Below are 23,176 nucleotides of genomic sequence, written 5' to 3' on the forward strand. Positions count from 1 at the left end.
GCCCATATTTTTATGGGATGAGGAGTTACTGACAGCATCCCTTTTTCTAACAAACCACATCAAGTGAATCAACAACTAATCAACTACATAAAGTGGAGATATAAACTGCAAACCAACTTAAAAGAGAGACTCGGATGCTCTATCAAATGGACGCAAGAGCTTTGGTACATCAATTGATGTCTCATTCCCAGATTCATTCTGAAGATTCATAGTAAACATAGTCAAGCAACACATACCAAAATAACATTTTTAACATGAGAGCCTTAATTACTTTCATGCAAAAATTGAAGAGGAAACATCTTTTTTGGTCCACGAACTTTACCAAAGTATCATTTTAAGTCCGTGAACTTTGAAAATATCATTTAAGGTCCACCAACTATGAGTTAATATCATTTGAAGTACTTTTTACTATTTCCAAGTTTTTTTGGACGAAAATACCTTCAATACCTTAAAGGGTGTATATTTTTAATAAATTTATCATATACTCGTTTTTTTTATAAATATCTTTACAATATATTTTTGACAAATTTTCTAAATATAATTTGACCTTAAATATTATCACTTAATTTTGTGACATGCATGTAAAATTGCTTCTTCAATTTTATATATTAATTTTTTAAAACCGTACCATGAAGGTATATATTTTAAGATAAAGGAGCAAAACTAAAATCTTGAGTATATATTCAGAGAAGACTTTTGCATACCGCCAATTTTTGATATTCCCCTATTCTCCTTGTCATCTCCCTGTCCAATTAAAAGACATATCATTAAAAAATGAACTCGGTTTAAACAACAAAGCAGAGAAAAAAAAAGCTTCAAAATTCTCTTTTTTCTCACTCTGTCAAAACAATATTAATCATCTTTATCTTAAAACCAAACATCTCAATTAACATTTATTTCGCAGTCTCATATCTCCCAATGCAATTGCATTCAAAACCCCCAAATCACACGTCGAGGCACACAAAAGGATTCAGCTACGTAATTCTACAATCCATATAACCTATAACACCGGATTGCATTCGAAAATCGCCAAATTACGAAAATCTAGGAAGGAGGTAATTTAACATCAAAATATCTCTTTAATCTATTAATTTCAATCTTTCTCAACTATCATAATTTGTGTATAAAAACATCTTTCTGTGATGTTTTTTAGTGATGTTTAACACGACATTATTTGTTTAAATATATTTATCCCATTTTGAACATGGTTAAATATAGCATCATTTTGCATATAAAGCAATTATGAAAATTAAAATTTTATAATTTAATATTCTATTTTCAAATACTGTTAATAATTGAATGGGAAAATGTAATTTATTGCCGCAATTTTTACAATTACTTGGCCGAAGCAATGAACTTTCAAAGCATATAAAATTGATTCTGTGTTAAATAGTTGATTTAAACGACAATGATGATAAATCAAAGAAGTTTCCTTTCAAGAAACAAATATTTGAATTCTCAAATATAAAATGAAAATGATAATAAATTTTAAATTAAAAAAAAAACTGGTTTTCCCTTCAAAAACAAAATAATGATCTCAGCAACCAGAAACATGTTTTTTCTTTTCTATTTCCACCAATCAAACGGAGGGCTCAAATCGAACCTCAAAACTACCAACTTTTAAAGAAAAAAAATTAAAAACCTAATTTACGTACCACAATCTGAACAAAAAAAACAAACAAACTATGAAGTGATCCTTACCAAATAAAATAGGAGTATATAGCTAGGCAACATGACTAAAGAAACCACTCAGCATTCATGAAGGAAAAAAGAGAAGCGTTACATAGGTCGTATATGACATACATGGACGACCGAATTCGGGTCTCAGCCGGCCACCATAAATCTTACAGAATATCCTACAAACATAAACACTCAGAAACGACGGCTTCAAACCGTTGTTTTAGGTTTTCACATACCGATAAATCTGTCATCATTACTGGTAGTACATGAGATGATGCTGGGCCGCAGCAACGTTCTGATAGCCACCGTCGTAGATGGCCTGGCTAGCACCGGCACCCATCCCCATGGACGCTTGCTTCAGAGGATGCTGCCCCTGTGGATGCATTAGGGGATGCACGCCGCCCATTTTGGCAAGTGCAATTTGCCGCTCATAGGCCAGGAAGTCAGCTGCGGAGAGGCCCGGCATGGATGCAGGCCCGGGTGGGGGAAGTGGGTTTGAGCCCGTTCCAGCTGGAGTTGGCTTGTTTCCCCATGAACACTGGACCACAAGAGTATATTAACAAACTTACGCCATCAAACAACAGAGCTGGACGAAGAAGTCTTAATGCACGTAGTGGGAGTTGGATCGGAAAATGTGTGTAGTGAAAAGAATCCAATGGCTTCACAGGCAGAGAATATATAAAAAATGCAAGAGAATAATACAACTAGACAAGTACATACCTTGATTGGTTTACCGCAGATATAGGCCTGACCATTTCCCATTGAAATAGCCATTGCTGCGCCAGCATGAGTACTATACCGAACAAAGCCAAAACCCTTATCACGTTGGACCCTAACTTCCTCAATTGATCCTGCACCAAGTGCGTGGAAGTGGCGATGGAGGTCAACCTGGGTTACCTGGCGACCACAACCAAGAAAGAAAGATTTAGAAATGCTTCAAGGCTCAGGAGCATGAAATGCTTCAAGTAAAAGAGATGTAGCAAAAAGCAAAACGAGGACTTGCCTCTGGGGCAAGGTTGCCGACGTACACAGTTGTATATTGAGGGTTATTCTCAGGAGCATCACTACTTGCGGCCTCTTTAACATCCTCTGTAAAAGTAAAGTCATTTTCAGCATTTTTTTGGCTAAGAAGATCATAGCCAATTTTTGTGCAGCCAAAATATCATCTCATAAGCTCAAAAAACTTCAGATATATATATTGATTTTATGCTGGGTCGACCATCTTAAAAGATTCAACAGCATTTAATAAACAAATGTAAGCCTTCTTAATTGAGCTAGCACAACTTAAGTTGAACGGTTTTTTCCTGTTTTTTCCATCAGTTGTTAATATCATCCATTCCATCCATCCATCGTTACTGACCTGAGGCTGTAAGTTCTACAACACTTTTAGAATCTGAGCTCTGTTTGTCCTCACTGGTCCCAGCACCCTTTGTGGCCCAATTGCAACGTATCTGCCTGCTGCCAAGCCATTTACCTGAGAATTTTCCGTATCAAAAGTGGCAAGTAAGTGTTCTCCCCTAATTGACTTGAAGAGATCAAAGATGACAAATGACAATTCTTTTTTTCTAAATCAAGAGAAGTAATCCAAAGATACCAATCCAAACTGTTCTCACCAGTTAAATCATTAATTGCACTCTGCGCCTCCTGTAAAAGAAATCCAAACAATTCAGCTGAATGAAGGAAATTATTATTTTCATATGGCACAGGTTAAGTCTGCCCAATACCTGTGGGCTTCTGAAAGACACAAATCCAAATCCCCTTGAACGGCCAGTCTTTTGATCCCACATAACCCTTGCATCTCTATGACCAAGAGAGAGAGAACCATCAAGTACTAAACTAGGTCAATAACTCCTAGCTATCAAAAGAAACTTATGACGATGCTATTCATTTGTTATCAAGAAAAAGTTAAAGTAATCTGCAGTGTCAAGGCCATATGTGCCCCATTCTGAATGAACAAAGAAACAGAGAGGAACTTACGAACAACTAGGGTAAACAGAAAAGCAGGAATACAGCATTGCATCAGTAACCTCTGGGCTTAGATCACCAACAAAAATGTTGTAGTGGCCTGAATGGCAGACAATATTAAGTTACAAAAAGAGATTGTATGGAACCAAAAATAATACTACTACAGTACTATCTTGTTATATACCAAAAGTTAACAAATACTACATGAATGTTAAACATCAAACATTATAATGTGAACTCACTTGATGTGTCCTCCCCCTGACCACTGGCATATGCCCAGTTAACTTTGATAGGCTGCCCAAACCTAAATAACAGAATATATATTACTAGCAAAATTCAATGAAATGCAAGATCTAACATTCAAATATATCCCACTTACAGATGTCTCCCATTTAGGGTCAATATTGCAAGTGAAGCTGACCTACGATCAAAGTAGTGAATAAATCCATAGGATGACTGCATAGAGCAAAAAGGTAACGTATGTCAACATCAGCTCTACATACACAATGCAAACCGGTACATGAATTAATTTGTGGGAAAGAGGGTAGGAGTATTTCTTATGAGTACCTTCTCCTTTCTGATCAGCTTGCAAGCCTCGACAGGACCAGTACTAGCAAAAACTTCTTGAAGAAGTGGTTCAGTCACCTGTGTATGAATATTTCCCACATACCTGCATTGTCTCAAACGATCAAAAACCATGAACTTACACACATACAAAATAATGAAATATCTTAGTAACCTTATCCAGATACAGCTTCACATATAAGACAGCGACAGGAGAGTTGGAGACAATTACAAAACCACCAACATATTGCACTCATGTTGATCATAATGGCATATCCAATAAGTAAAGAGAGAGAAGTATAACTACTGATGCAAGAACTCACTCACAATCTAATCCCCCAAAAAAAAGTAAATTGTGACTTAAACCATATAAGGCATTTGCAAGCTACAGGAGCATGCATTGAAGAGGGTAAACAATAAAAAGAAAAAGGTAAAAATGCCTGAACAACACTCACACACTGCGGCATGTACTTGGATCAAACCCAGGAGGCAGATTTCCACTTGGAATTGGTTCGATCTGCAAAATGGAAAGGCGAAAAGAAAAAAGAAATAAAAATAAAGAAAAAAATTCCTAGTCTATTCGCCCATATTGACTACATCCACCCCTAAGGTAATTCAATTTCCTGAATATGGAAATAAGACCATATGTACATGGTACAAGTCTTGAAATGCCATTACTGACAGCAGCAAAAGCGTGAACTCAAATTTCAGGTACCGCTGAACTAAACTTGACTTGCCACATAAAATTTAAAAAAAGACCTTCAAAACACTAAACGAGCTAAAACTGAAAGACACGTAAGTGCATAACCAAGAAAATGGCATCTATGGGGAAATATAAAAAGGCAGCGAGCTCAATCTTTTAGACGATCAAAGCAGCATAGTAAAACACACAATTACAAACTTCATCACACCGCGTAAATTGAAGAAACAAACATTCATATCCTCAAGATCTTCTTCGAAACAGTGAAACGCAATACAGAAAAAACACTCTTATCAATTATCAATTTCACTCCGAACCTGCGGAGCAGCTAAGAGACCGGGGTGATACAGAGATTGCTGCTGGAGGAGAGCTTGTTGCATCAACGCCTGGTGCTGCTGCTGCTTCAATCTCTGATTCAGCATTTCGATCGAAATCTAACCGAATACTTTATCCGGATGAAATGATCGAACAAATTTTTTCTCAGTGTTAGGGTTCGCGAAGGAAAGAAGAAAAAAGAAAAAAAAAATGGAAAAAAAAATAAAAAGAGAAAAAGTAAAGGGCAGATGAGAATTAAAGAGAGGCGTCACCGAAAAAAAGGAATTTATTGGCATTTTTAGAACTATATATAGATGAGCTTTTACCGAGTCGTGCACCAATAATGGGCCTTAATTTTTCTAGTAACCCACTATTTTGACCCAAATAAAAAATATGACCCGTCCAAAAAAAATAGTCTTGGGGAGATGAGTCCACGGTTTTAATTCAAATTTAAAAAATAAGAGAGAAATAAAAAGTAAAAGTAATTAAAGTATTGTTGGTGTAAAATGAGACTCGTTTTAGTAGAGAAAGAAACTTGTCATAAAAAGAAAAGATTATTTTTTAGTAGGCGCCACAAAATAGAAAACAAGACTATTTTTCGTTTACCGATGTAGTATAATTATTTTCTATTTGTATTTCATTGGAGGGGATAATTTTATTACCAATGGCGGATTCAATACGAAACTCGTAGAATCGAGCATAGTGAAAAAAATAATTAGTAACGTAGAAAGGCAGAGGTGATGTGATCATGTGACAGCAATTGTTGTTATTGTGAAAATCGCAGACAAGCAAATAGCAAAAGTGAACTTAACCTCAAACAGTTGAATAGATGATCAGTACATGAAAGTCTGTGGAATAAGGCATAGTGAAAAAAGAGTAATCGGCAACATAGGCATAGACAGTGCGATATTTATAGACCTTATGAACCACACAAGTGTATTTTGATACTTTAACACTAATATAAAAGTGGGATTATGGAAGTAGAAAAAAAAATATACATCCATAGCCCAAAATTAAATTTTTAATAGATAGTGAATTATTTAATTTGAGTGTTATTGAATGTTCGCAGGTCTATCAATTTTTCAGATGCAGAATTACTCTATTGAAGTAGAACCTCAGTCAACACATTGAATAACGAATTATAATTATAGGATAATAATTTGTACTAAATTAGATCAATCATAATGTACGTCTCTATCGTAAATTAGGAAGAATAATGCATTGAAGTAAAGTTGCACACGTTTCTTTATGTGATACAATTTCTAAGCTGATCTCGTGAATAAATAATTTTATTAATTGGCCATCTATTATTTCTCTCTCTAATTATTGACTTGTGAAATTTATTTCTTACCTAAAAAGTAATAATATGAACAATATATCAGTCCAATTATTATCATGGTAAATCAAAAGGTAGTTATGTGTTATGACTACCGCAGCTTCTAAATATAGCCACTACACAGACAACCTTAACATCGGCATTAACGGCTTTCCACTAATAAAATAGTCAAAAACAAAATCAACCGTTTTGACTCACATTTCCCACTTCGGCAAAATCCAACATGAAGAAAATCAACAAGCTGCACTATGAAATTGAACACACCAAGAAAAAAAGGGGAAAAAATATCATAAAAACACACATTCTTGTAAATACTTCCAGTATTTTTCAATTTTCTTGCTAAAAGCTTTATGGCCATTGTTGATCACATTCATGGCCTCTGCGTTTTCATCTTCTTGCTAAAAGCTTTATGGACATTGAGGTGAAATGTGATATCTACTTTCTGGGAGTTATGATCCTCGAGATTCTTGTGAGGAAATTCCCTTTTCAGTACCCTAGCAACGCTCAGGGTGGCACAGACCTAGTCCTGTGGGCACTTTCAGCGGTTGCTGAGGGGCGAGAGGGGGATCTGCTCGATTCTGACCTAGCTAACACAGACGATTCCATGCAAAAAAAATGAAACAATTAGCCCACACTGCTTTAGGTTGCATGAAAGATGACCCTGAGAGAGGTCTTAAAAATGTGTTAGTAGGATAGAAGGTTTGTGTGTTGATGGGAAGAGTGAACACCAGGCCAGAGGGTACGAAATCGTGCAAGATGGTTATAGTGATGGTTGTTCTTCGGGGAGAAGGCGTGGAAGCTTCGGAGACGAGCTGGGGCGAGGGAGCTTTGCTTTTTTAATTTCCTTTATTATTTTCTATGTGTTTGTTTGGAGGTGAGAAATGCAATGTTGATAAGAAATATGGGGTTGGAGTTGGTTTTTGGTGTTGAAGAGGCGTTTAAAGGATTCAATTTGGACCAAAATTTGTCTTCATATAGTGAACAAAAAAGATTAGGAACTTTTTCACTCCTTATGCCCTTTCCCATGTTTTTAGAGGTCCACAATTTTAATTTCGAACCGTAAAATTAAAATTAAGTAATAGTATAATCAATTGTAAGTGACTATTAACTAAGATTGGTAGATAATATAAATTATGATTGTGTAACACTACAAAAAAGGCTATTTACCGAGCACCGTTACCAAGCACAGTTAAATGTGCTCGGAAAATAGCGAGCACCTTCAACTATGATCGGCAACATACCGAGCACAAATGAAGGTACTCGGCAATATCACAAACGGGAGTGTTAACTCCGAGCTATTTCGGAGCAGGTCAACGTGCTCGGCATGGCAATCAATCAACAATGGCAAGCACCATTTATTTGCTCGGAGAATGGCGAGCACAAAAGATGTGCTCGGGATATATTAAAATAAAGACTTATGAAATTATTCATAGAATATATACATTTTCCACTTATTTAACAACAAGAATTTAAAACATGTCAATATTACATATCAATATTATGAAGCAATACAATATCTCGTAAAATTTGCCTTCTTTCACCATAAATGTGTATGAAAATATTAAAATTTAGTTTAAATATTAAAATTTAGTTTAGACATATAATATGATAATATATAAAAAAGAAATGCCGAGCACCACACACGTGCTCGAAACATGCCGAGTACCATACACGTGCTTGGAAAATATACAAAAAAATAATTAATAATTATTCAACAACAAGAAGAATTTAAAACATTATAAATACTACATATCAATATTTTGAAGTAATACAATATCTCGGAAAATTTGCATATAGATCCTTCACCATAAATGTGTATGAAAACATTAAAATTTATTTAAAACATATAATATCAATATTTTTAAGAAATGCCGAGCACCGCATATGTGCTCGGAAAATATACAAAAAAATAATTAATAATTATTCAACAACAACTATAATTATTTAAAACATGTCAATAATTTTTATTAGTGCATAGAAATATCTCAAAAAATTTGCATGTATAAATTTTTGCGGATAATTCACAATAAATATTAAAATTTATTTTGAACATAAAATATAAATATTTTTAAATAATAATGTCGAGCACCATATATATGCTTGGCAAATGCCAAGCACAGTATAGTGCTCGGAAATATTAAAAAATATATAATTTATAATATTCAACAACAACAACAACAATAATGGTTTAAAACATGTCAATATTTTTTATTAGTGCATAGAAATATCTCAAAAAATTTGCATATATAAAAATTTGCGGATCAATCACAATAAATATTAAAATTTATTTTGAACATAAAATATAAATATTTTTAAACAATAATGCCGAGCACCATATATGTGCTTGGAAAATGCCGAGCCAATATATGTGCTCAAAAATATTAAAAATAAATAATTAATAGTAATATTCAACAACAACAATAATGGTTTAAAACATGTCAATACTTTTTTATTAGTGCATAGAAATATCACGAAAAATTTGCATATATAAAAATTTGCGGATCATTCACAATAAATATTAAAATTTATTTTGAACATAAAATATAAATATTTTTAAACAATAATGTCGAGCACCTACAATTGCTCGCAATCCCGAGCACATGGAGGTGCTCGCCTATCCTAAGGCATGGTTGACCAGTTATCCGAGCACCTACAATCGCTCGGAGAAATATTCCGACGAATGAAATACCGACTACCTAAAGTGCTTGGAATGTGCTCGGTATTTCCCGTTTACCGAGCACTTTTGCCCTTTATTCCGAGCACTTTGGTGCTCGGTAAATAGCCTTATTTTTGTAGTGTAATAATCAACCTTGGTAATGAATTATATGGGGTGTATTATATTGCTAACTAATAATTAAATTGCTAACTACAACTAAATGATATGCATTAGATCTTAAATCAAAGGCTAAGATCATTCAACTACGAATATCAATACAGTGAACAAAAAATGTTAATTGGGGTATTTATGTCAATTAACAACAAATGAATTATAACTAACTTTTAAAAAACATATCAAAACTTTAAATGTATATAACTATCTTAATTGAAATTATTTTTTTAAACAACATATATCAAACTAAAGATAATTTTATAAGGATTCCAATGAGATCCTACATGCATATTGTTGGAAATCAAAATTTGAATATTTTTTTTGAATTTTCATTTTTTTAAGAAACAGTTTTATGTCAATGCAACTTACATAATATGTCAATATAATGCTTGTAGAATGTCAACATGAAATTGTGTTGACATTGTCATGTCTTCATGTTGATGTATTTCATACACTATATTGTCGTTGTGTTTCTAAAACCTAAATTTGATAGTTGATATTATCTTTTTAATATTAAAAAATGAAAAATGAAATTACACATGGTAAATTATAGACCACAAGATTTCTAAAATCTTATGGACTTAAATTAGTTGTAATTAACAATTAAATGATGAGTTAACAATTGATAACACCCCTGAATTATATTCCGTATAATTTATCGATATTATATTTTCCAATTATAAGATCATTGTTATACACAAAATTTTAAAGTCTTAAGTATAAAAAATATTGACACAAATTTTAATTAATTTATTTTTTAAATTGATAAACTTTGTCATTTTTGTCAAATGACGAGATTCTAGCTTTTAATATTTTAATTAGCTTACCAAATTTTTAAACATGCAATAAAGTATTTATGTCAATCAAATGTGACAGTATAATTACGAAGACAGTTAATTTTCATCTCATTTATTATATCTCCAACCATATAACTTAAATTCACTAGTTTGAACTATAAACTGTACTTAATCAAAAAATTTCAATCTTATCTCCATTTAATGCTTTGATCGAACAATATCTTTTTTTGGGATTTTATTGTCAATCTAGCTCACTGTCGTTTTAATTTTGATAATACTTACAAAATTGAAACATAAGTTCTTTTTACTGTAATTATTTTACTACTATTTTGTGTACGTGTGAGTGTCGGTCACCTCCTACTATAAGTTGACTTCATTAAATTCTCCTTTTATTTAATAATTTAAATTTTCTGTTAAAACTAAGATAATATTTGGTATAAGTATTTAGTAAAATAAAAGTTGGTTAAAATCTGTGGAGTAGATTGTATTACTACAAATTTGTCTTGCTTACCAAATTTCTATTGTGTTCGTGACATAATAATTTCATATAAGAATCATGTAATCATTGTCACTAATATTATTGTTTTTATAAATAAATTATTTAATTTGTGGTGTAGTAGTTAGGGGTTCTTTAAGTATATTAGCCTTTTAACTTTTAAGAAATCAAAATTTGTAGTGTGGAATCGGATTTAATTTGCCCTTATTCCAAGGTGGATCTAATGGTAATTTGGGTTGTGTCTATGTTAATATGAGTCATGTATGTTCATGTCAACAAATTTATTTATTTTTAATCATATTATGTCTACATTTGGTCTTATTGTATCATACTATCATGTCGACATCATAATAACTTGGCACGTATGGATTCCTAGACTTAGAAATAAGGGCAATATATTATAACAAGGTAATTTTAGACTAACAATAAAGAACTCCACTATAGGACATGCACATATTATAAAATAAAACGCGCCACATATAATAATATGGACAATTTTTTTTTAACCTTCTAGAAACAATAGATAATCACACAATGCTTCTAGATTTATTGCTTCTTATAATTATAAAATTATTTACAATGAAATAGTAATACCATTATACAATTAATATTTCGAAGCAAAATAATGTATCAATTTACAGTATATGGTAGTAATACCCTTGGAGCGACAATTGATGCCAAAATATATAGACTGCAAATTATCCTAAAAAAAAAACTAATAAATTAACTTTTTTTAAAATTATGAATAAATTAAAAAATATAAATAAAATTGATTACAATGGATATTTGACTCATCAACCTATTTCTAAAAAGCACTAGACGAAAGATTTTTTTGGAAAGATTTTAAGAGCTTTGCAAACAGCTCTTAAGACCATCCACAATGCCGCCCAGCCGACCGCCCAGCAGACCGCCGGCGCTGGGCGGTGCGCTCGGCGCTATTGCAGCGCCCGGATCGCCCAGCGCACCGCCTAGCGCGAAATTAAATTTTTTTTTTCCGAAACACTATATATACGCGCTTTGCTCGTCATTTTCATTCGCACCACTTGTTTTAACGAGTACTCTCTCTATCTTAATTTCTGTACAAGAGCAACAACGCGAAATGAGTAACGCTGGTGGTGGTAGTGGTGGTAGCGGAGGGGATGCTGAGGAGTACGAACGTCGAATGGCCGAAGCGTTGGACGCCTATACGACCAACGCGATAAACCAATGGATGGAAAGGGCCTTGCAGCCGGCGATACCTCGACCTCCCCCAGTGGTCCACCGCCGCAGTGTGATTGATCGGGATCACGTAGCTGCACATCAGCGCCTATACGAAGACTACTTCGCACAGGAGCCTCGGTTCAACGCCAACCTTTTCAGGCGTCGTTTTAGGATGAGCAGGGACCTGTTTATGCGTATTGTCAACGCATTGGAGTCTCGATATCTGTATTTCCGCTTCAGGCACGATGCGGCAGGCAGACCCGGCCACACACCTATTCAAAAGTGCACTGCGGCGGCAGTTGGCCTACGGAGGCGCGGCAGACATGTGGGACGAGTATCTCCACATCGGTGAGACGACTGCCCTGCAATGTCTGGAGAATTTCTGTCTGGGAGTGATAGAAGTATTCGGTGATCAGTATCTCCGAACGCCTACCCCCGAAGACTGCCAAGATCTGTTGCGGATGCACGGGAGTCAGCATGGGTTCCCGGGTATGTTAGGCAGCATAGATTGTATGCATTGAGAGTGGAAGAACTGTCCCGCAGCCTGGAAGGGGTTCTACACGTCCGGCTACAAGGGAAAGAATCCCACGATGATCTTGGAGGCCGTAGCTGATTACCGGCTTTGGATTTGGCACGCGTATTTTGGGATAGCTGGTTCGAACAACGACCTCAACGTCCTCAACTCGTCGCCACTTTTCAACGAGCAGTGCCAGGGCGTCGGTCCGGCCATCAGTTTTGTCGCCAACGACAACCAACATGATATGGGCTACTACTTGGCAGATGGGATATACCCTAGGTGGCCCGTCTTTGTGAAGACGATCCGATGCCCAGGAGATGAGGTTCTCAAGGCATACTTTGCGGCACGGCAGGAGTCGGCGCGCAAGGACGTGGAGCGCGCATTTGGTGTGCTCCAGTCTCGATGGGCGGCAATTAAGGGTCCAACGCGTTTGTGGAATGTCCAATGCATTGCTGATATAATGTACGCCTGTATTATCATGCACAACATGATTGTCGAAGATGAAGGTGGCGAACTGACCAATTGGGTCAACGACGAAAATGAAGTCGGTCCAAGCCACGGCGTGGCCGCCCCCAACGTACGGAGTGGGGTACCTCACGATGAAGCCGGCCTCCTACAAGCACATGCCGACATGCGCCAAACGACGGCTCATATTCGACTCCAAAAGGATTTAATTGAAGAGTTATGGGCGCGGAGGATTGACCGCCGTTAGTTTTTTTTAATTATGTAATTTTTTTTAATTAATGTACTTTTTAAATTTTATTAATATTAGTGAATTTTCTTGTTTTTGTGTCGTAAATTTAATTCCGTATATTGTGTGATTGTTAATTATTTCATTTTGTATATATTTGTTAATAGTGATGTGGATATTATGTGGCTAGGCTATGCCTGGGCTATTGCTGGGCTATTTGCTTGTTTTGATGATGTGGCAGGAGGATTTTTAGTGCGATGATGTGGCAGTGGCTAGGCTATGGCTGAGCTATTGCTATTGTGGATGGTCTAACGACTGCAACTGGGCCCGTTATCGGAATATCCGTTTTGATTCCCACCGCCGCTCAAAATGCTCCACCGAAATGCATGCTGTAAAAAGTTTAATGACCTTTATCTAAGGTGAAAAGGAGCCACATATTATACGAGTATAAATATATACACGCATAATCAAACATTTTCTTTAATTGATATCCTTAAATAAAACTTGATCACATGATAAAACATTTTCTTTAACTAATACCATGAAACTTTTAAAAAGTTGAGTTTTTTCCACGAACTTTAAAATTGACAAATAATATCACGAACTTTATCCGGATTTATTTTTTTCCCACAAATGAAAAAATTCCCACAAATAATATTATGATACGGATTTATTTTCGTAATTTCTCGACAACAATTTTGAGAGCTTCAAGTTTTTCAATCTATGAAGATAGTTTTTCTTAAAGCACCCCCTCAAAAATTGTCTTCAATCTATTAAAATAGCATGAATTATTTGGGGAAATTGTTGGAGAAATCATAAAGTTTATCAATTTCTAGTTTATCCTGTGATTTATAAAAATATATAAATATTAGTATTATAACTTAATAGTACTCCTTTCGTTTCTCCATAGTTGAGTCATTTTTCCATTTTGGGAAGTTCCCTCATAGTTGAGTCATTTCCCTATATAGTAATTTTTTTCTCTTTCTTACTTTATCCTCTCTACTTTATTCACTTTCGACTTTATTCTCTCTACTTTTTTTCCCACTCTTACTTTTTTATCTATTTATTTAACACATTCAACATCCATTTCTTAAACTTTGTGCTGAAAAGTTTTGCCTCAACTATGAAGAAACGGAGGGAGCAGTATTTTTTTCATTTATTCCATAATTTTGAATTTGGAGAAAATTAGTTATGATGTAGAACATGAAATATACAAATACATGAACACACATTTGACTATTTAAAAGAGTCATTTAGTATACTTAGGCAATCACATTCCTTAGAGCATCTACGGTGGGATGGATGTCCCGGCGGACATCTCGACGGACTTCCCAAAAACACCTCCACATCATAAGGACATCTCACTGCATAATGGCGGACATCCTGACGTCATATAGAGTTTTTTTTAAATTAAAAATCGGGACGTCCGTCAGGAACCCGCAATGGCGGACGTCCCGACGGACGTCGTCAAAAATCCGCGGAACTCCGATGTCCGCAAGCGACGTCCGCGTCAGCGGGTCGCTCGCCTAATGGTGGACGTCCGTCGGGACGTCCGCCGTTGCGGATGCTTTTAGTTTTTACTTTTCAATACACATATGTATCATATCAATAAATTCAGACATATAACGTGTTTAACTTTTTCACCACGGAACAATTAGAAAAATTGGCAAAATAATAATAAAATCAGTATTTTTTAAAATTACAAATGAACTAGAAATTATAACAGAACTTGTTTTTTTTTTCAATAATTTGTGCCTTTTATTTTATAGTAATGACATGAATAAAATTCAACAATTTAAGAAAATGGTTGTTTCTCAAATTTGTAACTTTATCAATTTAGTTTCCCACTCTCTACTCTCTCTCCATATTCAATTCCTTCCACCACCATCAAAATCAATCTATCACCCTTTCCAATAAAAAAGAAAAAAAGAAAAAAAAAAGAAAAAACCCAACCTACCATCCATGGAACCGCCGGAATCCGCCTTCTCCACCGCCGAGGACGTCATCCTCCGCTGGGACTCCTCCGCCTCCGAAGACGCCCGCGACAAGATGATCTTCAGCAGCGACCGCCACGAAATCGACCGCTACCTCGACGCCGTCGACGAGCTCCAGAAATCCATGGACTCCACCTCCCTCTCCGACTCCTCCGCCCTCCAGATCGCCATGGCTCGCCTCGAGGACGAGTTCCGCACCATCCTCCTCTCCCACACCTCCCCAATCGAGGCCGAGTCGCTCAGCGAGTCAACTCACTCCGAGTTCGCCTCTCAGGAATTCGACTCCAAAGACGAAATCGAGATCGGAGAGAGCAGCTACGAGAAGCAATTGAGCAGCAGCAGCACCACCAGCAGCTGCTACAAGTCCACCAGCAGCATCCGCGAGGTAGATCTCATCCCCGGCGACGCCGTCTACGACCTCCGCTGCATCGCCGAGCGGATGATCGGCGCCGGCTACCTCCGCGAGTGCATCCAGGTCTACGCGAGCGTGCGCAAATCCGCCGTCGACGCCAGCCTCCGGCGCCTGAGCGTCGAGAAGCTCAGCATCGGCGACATCCAGAAGCTCGAGTGGGAGACGCTCGAGACGAAGATCCGCCGCTGGATTCGCGCCGCCAGGATCTGCATCCGCGTACTCTTCGCCAGCGAGCGCCGCCTCTGCGAGCAGATTTTCGAAGATTTAGGAACCTCCGCCGACGATTCGTGCTTCATGGAAACAATCAAAGGTCCTGCTATTCAGCTCTTCAATTTCGCAGAAGCGATTAGTATTGGCAAGCGATCGCCTGAGAAACTGTTTAAGATACTCGATTTACATGATGCTTTATCTGATTTGTTGCCTGATATTGATTCCGTTTTCGAGTCAAAATCTAGTGAGTCAATTAGGGTTGAGGCTGTTGAGATACTCTCTAGGCTAGCCGAGGCAGCCAGAGGGATACTATCCGAATTCGAGAGCGCTGTGCTTCGCGAGCCCTCGAGAGTTCCGGTTCCTGGCGGCACGATTCATCCATTGACTAGATATGTGATGAATTACATAAGTTTGATTTCGGATTATAAGCAGACTTTGATCGAATTGATCGTGTCGAAGCCCTCCACTGGTCCGAGGTACTCGAGCGATCCCAATGTTCCGGATATGGATATCTCTGAGTATGAAGGGCAGGCTTCGACGCTGGCCCTTCATTTGATTTGGATCATTATCATTTTGCAGTTCAATTTGGATGGGAAGTCTAAGCACTATAAGGATACTTCATTAGCTCATATCTTTATGATGAATAATGTTCATTATATTGTGCAAAAGATCAAGGGGTCGCCGGAGTTGAGGGAAATGATTGGGGATGATTATCTAAGGAAGATGACGGGGAAGTTCCGGGTCTCTGCAACTAATTACCAGCGGGCAACGTGGGTGAAAGTATTGTACTGCTTGAGGGACGAGGGTTTGCACGTAAGTGGAAGTTTCTCATCCGGTGTGTCAAAGAGTGCTCTGAGAGAGAGGTTTAAGGCATTCAATTCCATGTTTGAGGAGGTGCATAGAACTCAGGCGACATGGTTGATTCCCGAGACACAGCTCCGAGAGGAGCTCAGGATTTCCATATCGGAGAAGCTCCTCCCTGCGTATAGATCGTTTCTTGGGAGGTTCAGAAGTCATATCGAGAGTGGGAGGCACCCTGAGAATTACATCAAATACTCAGCCGAGGATCTTGAAAGCGCAGTCTTGGACTTCTTTGAGGGGTACCCTGTGACGCAGCATTTGAGGAAGAGATCTCAGTGACCCGAGTGGGATTGGTTGAGCTTGCCACGTAGATTGTAGGACGACATTCTTTGAATTTTTGGTGGAGTGTTATGGAATGAGGTTCCTGTTGTTCGGGGATTGTACCTGCAATCTCTTTGGATGGGATGACCGTATCGTCTCCAAACGATAATTGGATGCCGTTAGGACCGAAGATGCTGTTTTCGGACTGTTGATAGCTGCCACCGCCTCCTCTCCCTGCCCTGTAACTGTAAGCATGTGTTGTTTGTACTTTTTTTTATCTTCTAGATTTTGTCATTTGTTTATATGGGAATGGTTGTAATTGTTGTTGTACTTTACGAATCCTCGCATGCAATTATTATGGTCTGCAAAGAAATTTTAGAAAGTTCGTTGAATGATTAGATGAGCATCTATGATCTTCTGCTGACTGCAGTTCATTTGGTTTGATATATATTTAATCAAGCATTGATTTCTTTCCTTGTGATGCATAAGCTGTTGTGCTTGAAATATTTCCTCCGAAGCATTTAAACATCTCTTTTAATTCTAGTGACTATTTGATGAGTTTGTTTTTATATACATAATTTACTGGATTATATACCTTTGTCTTGTTGGTTCTCATTTTTTTCGTAGATTTCTACGGTGGAAGTGAGAAGGATAAGACTGTAGGTAAGGAGTTTCCTAGTTTGATATACAACCATTGAGTTACCTATGCTGAGTTACCAATATTTGACAGTCATCTTAGTACCGTATTTGGCTGATTTGTGTAGGAAAAAAAATATATGAAATGAGGCTTTTAGTTTCCATGGGGTTGGAACCTCTCTCTTGTTTTTTTCACCAACTTAGATTAATATACTTCAATCAAAGTTCACGCACCTAAAATGATACTGGCAAAGTTCATGGACATTCCTCGTATAAAAAAAAGAGCATCACGTTATTCTAATCACATGGGGACTGCGTGGGAGAAAAATATTCAATATTAAACGATGTAGGACCCGAACACAATGATTCAAGAAGAACTTCGACGCTCTTCTTTTATAAATTAGTATTTTACACAATGATACGTAAAAAGGAAATGTTATGTTGTTTTATGGTATTTATATGTGAGCATTATTGATACTTATTATGTTATGTTGTTTTATGGTATTTATATGTGAGCATTGTTGATACTTATTATGTTATGTTGTTTTATGGTATTTATATGTGAGCATTGTTGATACTTATTAATCTAGTTTAGTTTAGTTTACATTATCATTATTTATATTAACTTAATTTTACAAGTTACTTTAAAATCAAATTTGAATTTTCTATTTCTTCTAGTAACCTTTAATAGTATATGAACATACCACAATTAATGAACACAATGCTGGATTCAACCTAAAATGGTGGGCCATATTTGAGTCCAAATATGTTTTTTTTTTCATGAGAAATGATCCGACTAAATAGTGTTGATTCGAAGCAATTTGCCTAAACATTTGAGGCCCGATATAAGTTAGTTATATAAAGTAAATGGGCTCGGCCTAGCCCGTATCAATTAATTATATTATTAAATAAATGGGCTTGGCCCACCTCAAATCAATTATCAATAATTTTATCCGAGTACCGTTAATAAGCATTGTTTTATTTTTTATTCTCCAAACGATAATTGATCGAAAATTCTGTTTTCGGACTGTTGATAACTGCCACCGCCTCCTCTCCTGCCCTGTAATTGTAAGCATGGGCTGTTTCTACTTTTTATCTTTTAGATTTTGCTTCATTTGTTTATATGGAATGGTTGTAATTGTTGTTGCAAATTCCAATCATTATGGTTTGCAAAGAAATTTTACTAAGTAATTGAGTTATAACTTGGTTTGATATGTTTCATCAAACATTGATTTCTTTCCAACTGATGCATAAGCTGTTGTGCTTGAAATGTTTCCTCTGAAGCAGCTATAAGCATCTCTTTATCTATTGACTGTTTGATTGGTTTGTCTTTTCTTAATTCCATATTTGGCTGATTTGTGTGGGAAGAACTATATATGAAATGATGGTTAATTAGGATTGATTCAATCTAATGTTAGTTCTTGTTGATAGAATATGCTTCTTGCTATGCAGTTTACTGAATTTTCATAGGCATTAAAAGTGTACCTATGTAGTAGAGTGGAATAAGCTATTAGACTAGAGGAATTTTCTCTGTTCAATACAAGAGACTGGTTTCAGACAACTAGTATACAGGATATGCTTGCATTGATGATCATATACTACCTTAAGAATGTTTTAGTTGACTTAAGATTCTTGTTCGACGTTTTTTTTTTGTTTCGAAGGCTAGATGCATCAGTGCAGTAGTGTGTATATGTTGGTTGGGTTTTCTATACGGATGACCTCTATATGATCTCATCTATCCCTCTGGACGGTACCCGGTAGCGATGGATTATCAAATTGCGTAAAATTAGTTCATTTATTTATATAAAACTCGATGGATGATCTTTCATCAGCCATCTGAATGGGATGAGTTTTCGTTGCATCAATTCCTGTGGTCGCTGGATGAAGTCTGCAGGTTTTGTTCTGATCCACCGGAACATTTTCCTGGAGATTGCAACCTCCACGTACCGTGGGGGTTTGCGTCCGTGGCTTCTTATTTCCACGCCAAATACATGACGTTTCTTTGGGGATCATCTTATCTAGGCTCTTATTCCTCTTCATCCTATCTAATTAGCTGATTAATAAAATAAATGAATCCTAACACCACATTAGCAATAGAGATATAGAATTGTGTCTCGATGCACATATGAGTTTTCTTTGAAAAAAAACGTTTCAGTATAACAAACAGAATACAGGTTAAAACAATGGGCATGGTACACTTTGAGCAACTATTTAACAACTCTAAAGTTGGGAGTAGACAACTTCAACAGCTCCTCGTTGTCCTCATCGTAGTAGAGGCGAACTGTGACTCGAAAGGAGAGTTGTTCTTCTCCTTGCAAGTCCTCTTGTTCCTCTACCATTCTCTTCGCACTCTTAGTAACCGATTCACTGCAATTGTACAAACTCACGGATTTGAGTGTTGAAATTTCACCCAGTTCTGCAGGGATCTCCTTCATATCACTCGAGACTAAAAGCTTTAGTTGCTCGAGACACGGGAAATGAGAGCTTTCCATCATCCAGCATTCCAGATCACCACAGCTTAAGTCCAAATATTTGAGACTGAGGAACTGGCCTTCAACTGTTTCCCATTTGCCAGTTGTGAAATCTCCACCAATCAACGTGAGCTTTTGAAGAAGAGGTAATGTACTAACCTTTTCCAATATGTCTTCCATTCTACGACCATATGGTATTTGAAGAAATAGACTCTTAATTTTAACATAGTGTAGAAAGGTAAGCTTTTGCAAAAAATTAGCCCCGGGATAGCTAAAACATCGAAGAGATTCCAACTTCTGCAGATGTTTGATGTTGTGGACACAACAATCATCATCACTAGACTCGATTCCATCATACTTTAGTCCCAATTTCTTGACACTGGGCATTCTTCGAACCATCCTCTCATCGAACTTGAAATTTTTTACTCCTTCGAGGGTTTGCAGATTCTCCATGACGACAATGCTATCACTCGGAGGATCCGGGAGATGAATTTCTCCACTCCAGAAATGAATATGCCTAAGTTGAGACATGTTCCAAATTTCGACCGGTGCATGTATAACCTCTACAATGGGATAATGAACAATTAATGTCTGTAGACTCCAGAGTAGATTGATTGAAGAAGGAAGGTGGAGGTACATATCAGATTTAACATCAAGAAACCTCAAATTAACCAACTCAAACAATTTTTCCACAGAACACTCACACCCCCCTTGATCATTATCTTTATCCCATGCTTTCAGTGTCCTCAACAATTTTGAATTGGGCAACGGTTCATATCTCGTACAATCACTTATACAGGTACGGGCGTATGGTCTAGATTTCAAGGCTTCAACCACTTTCTCCTCTGGAGTGCTTCGCATAATAACTACACGTCGTTGGCTACACGTGCCTTGAGGACTATGTTGCTCGACCACATCATAGAACCTCTCCTTTTGAGCTTCTCTCAAGCAAAGGTCTCTCAGCAGATCATGGATTTTGCAGTACTTAATGTTTCCAGTTGACCCCAACTGGTGAACTAGAATTAGATTTCTATCAACTAGTTCAATTAAGTACTCTTTTGCAATTGTTTCCAAACTCTTGCCGCTTATTGGTTTTAGAAATCCTTCAGAAGCCCATAGCTTGACGAGTCTCGAGACTTGAATTACATGATCCTCCGCATATGTTCCCATATGCAGAAAGCATGGCTTAAGATAAATTGGCAAATGGTTGTAGCTCAACTTTAGTATTTTCAAGCAATGCTTATCATTCTCTAGATTCGCTAATGAACTTATGCTTCTCCTAATAGATTTCCAATATTCTTTTGTTACTTCCATTTTCTCCAAAAGGCCTCCTATCACAACAATTGATAATGGAAGTCCTCTACAACTTTTAACAATCTTCTTTCCAATTTTCACCAAATTCAAAGGGCAACTTTCCTCCCCAAACACAATTTTACAAAACATATTCCAACTATTTTCCTCATCCATAAATTTCATTTGAATGCCATAATTGCTATCCAACTGAAATCCCAAATTCGATAGCCTAGTTGTCACCATTATCCGACTACCATTACTATTGTCGGGGAAATAGAGTTGTATCTTCTCCCACGCCTCAATACTCCACATATCATCCAACACAATAAGAAACCTTCTATATGATAAATATTGGTGGAGCGATAGTCCTATTTCATCTTCTCTCATTTCACTCAACCGTTCATGGTTCTCTTCTTTATTGGCTTGAAATAGAATTTCACAAACAAGTTTTTTCATGCTAAATTGTTGCGAAATCGTAACCCAAGCACATATGTCAAAATGGTGAGTAATAAGAGGTTTTTCATAAACATTTCTGGCAAGAGTGGTCTTACCAATTCCTCCCATTCCCACGATTGGGATGACATGGCGACCGACTCGTCCGTCCGTGAGCTTTTCCATTAGTTGAAGCATGACATCATCAAATCCCGCCATGGTTGCGCTGTTCAGCCTAGAGAGAGAAGATGTCGAAGAATTGTTCCTCAGCATGTTCGAAGATGTTGACGAACCACTAGATGCGAGTGGAACGATCTCCATCACTTCTTTCTTGATCAAATCCATGTCTTCTATCGCCTTCTGCAGACTCTCATGAAAGTCTGCAGATGTTGATGAACCAAGTGATGCTGCTGCGACTTGCATCTGCAGCTGATCTTTCAGTGCAACGATCTCCATCACTTCTCTCTTGATCAAATCCATGTCTTCTATCACCTTCACCAAACTCTTACAAATGCCTGCATATTCCGAGGCTTGTGTTTGCAGCTGATCTTTGGCTGCAACAATCTCCGTTACTTCTTTCTTGATCAGATTCATGTGTTCTATCACCTTCACCGCACTCTTACACAAGTCTGCAGATGCAGTGACTTGAACATCGATTGCAATGATCAAATCAATCTCTTTGATCACCTCGTCTTCTATCAAACCCATCCATTCTATCAAATCCACCAGAGTTTCGTACCACTCTGCAAATGTTGAGGAACCATTTAAGATTTGTCTCAGCAGCATACCTCCAAATGCAATGGTTGAATCCATCTCTCCCATCATATTCCACAGAGTCTCGTACGAGTCTAAGACAGGTGGACGAATTCGATCCACAATGTGAGATTCGATGACATCTTCAGCCGCATAAACTGCATCAGCGATGCGCATCTCCAACGGATCTGCTTCATCGCTGTCAGCATAAGGAGACTTGTAACCTTCAAGAAATTCCTGCAAGAACATAACGATATGAGTGAGAGATTCAACTTGTTTTTTGTGCATAGAAATCGGAGGGGAAGAATGATGCTCGATCTGATGGATGATCTGCCTAATAGAAAGCAGAGAGGCATAAGCAGCCATCTCAGACTGATTATATAATCGTGGTCGAAAATGCAGAAAGAGTATGAAGGAAGAGTTAAGTCAAAATGCTTTGATGAATTATTTAACAATGTTTGGTTGTTGAAATGCTTAAAAACAGTTAGCAACTCTGGCATCTTGGAATGAGTATGGAAGGTGCAATGTAATTGCCTAGCTATTTCCATCTTTAATTTTTAGTGTTTCAAATAATCAGAAAATTTGTCATACCAATTTTTAAAAGTTAACGAGATTTTTGCACTTTTTATTACTCCTCCTCCCACGGCTACCAAGTATTGACCCAATTATATTGGACACAAATTTTAATAAATTGTTTGAATACGCTATGAGTGGAATGATAACCCATTTTTTAATTGATTAATGTAGTTAAATTTATTAAGA

The 23,176-nt window shown here is 36.9% G+C and overlaps 3 protein-coding genes across 3 annotated transcripts; 1 reads left to right on the forward strand and 2 right to left on the reverse strand.

Annotated features, from left to right (window-relative positions):
• Nucleotides 1-1,733: 1,733 nt before the first annotated feature.
• On the reverse strand, nucleotides 1,734-5,486 carry LOC121768769 (oligouridylate-binding protein 1B-like). The gene is made up of 12 exons (XM_042165312.1): nucleotides 5,227-5,486; nucleotides 4,665-4,726; nucleotides 4,213-4,315; nucleotides 4,025-4,101; nucleotides 3,888-3,949; nucleotides 3,658-3,745; nucleotides 3,405-3,480; nucleotides 3,294-3,324; nucleotides 3,041-3,154; nucleotides 2,684-2,769; nucleotides 2,401-2,577; nucleotides 1,734-2,218 (listed from the first exon to the last, which is right to left on the reverse strand). The coding sequence occupies exons 1-12, from the start codon at nucleotides 5,329-5,331 to the stop codon at nucleotides 1,934-1,936; spliced, it is 1,266 nt and encodes a 421-aa protein (XP_042021246.1). The 5' UTR covers nucleotides 5,332-5,486; the 3' UTR covers nucleotides 1,734-1,933.
• A 9,424-nt stretch (nucleotides 5,487-14,910) lies between these two features.
• On the forward strand, nucleotides 14,911-17,235 carry LOC121769503 (exocyst complex component EXO70B1-like). Its single transcript, XM_042166328.1, has one exon. The coding sequence runs from the start codon at nucleotides 15,054-15,056 to the stop codon at nucleotides 16,845-16,847; it is 1,794 nt and encodes a 597-aa protein (XP_042022262.1). The 5' UTR covers nucleotides 14,911-15,053; the 3' UTR covers nucleotides 16,848-17,235.
• Nucleotides 17,236-19,672: 2,437 nt separating this feature from the next.
• Nucleotides 19,673-22,780, reverse strand: LOC121768578 (putative late blight resistance protein homolog R1A-3). Its single transcript, XM_042165109.1, has one exon. It carries the CDS (start codon nucleotides 22,778-22,780, stop codon nucleotides 19,673-19,675), a length of 3,108 nt encoding a protein of 1,035 aa, XP_042021043.1.
• Between the last annotated feature and the right edge of the window lie 396 nt (nucleotides 22,781-23,176).

This window comes from Salvia splendens, chromosome 15 (genome assembly GCF_004379255.2).
Source record: "Salvia splendens isolate huo1 chromosome 15, SspV2, whole genome shotgun sequence".
In the NCBI taxonomy this organism is placed as follows: Eukaryota; Viridiplantae; Streptophyta; class Magnoliopsida; order Lamiales; family Lamiaceae; genus Salvia; species Salvia splendens.

Coding starts and splice junctions, on each gene's coding strand:
- LOC121768769 (XM_042165312.1), bottom strand. CDS start 5,331: ATGCTGAATCAGAGATTGAAGCAGCAGCAGCACCAGGCGTTGATGCAA. Junction 3,950..4,024: donor ACCCTAAATGGGAGACATCT/GTAAGTGGGATA, acceptor TCTGTTATTTAG/GTTTGGGCAGCCTATCAAAG. Junction 3,325..3,404: donor TGTCTTTCAGAAGCCCACAG/GTATTGGGCAGA, acceptor TTTCTTTTACAG/GAGGCGCAGAGTGCAATTAA.
- LOC121769503 (XM_042166328.1), top strand. CDS start 15,054: ATGGAACCGCCGGAATCCGCCTTCTCCACCGCCGAGGACGTCATCCTC.
- LOC121768578 (XM_042165109.1), bottom strand. CDS start 22,780: ATGGCTGCTTATGCCTCTCTGCTTTCTATTAGGCAGATCATCCATCAG.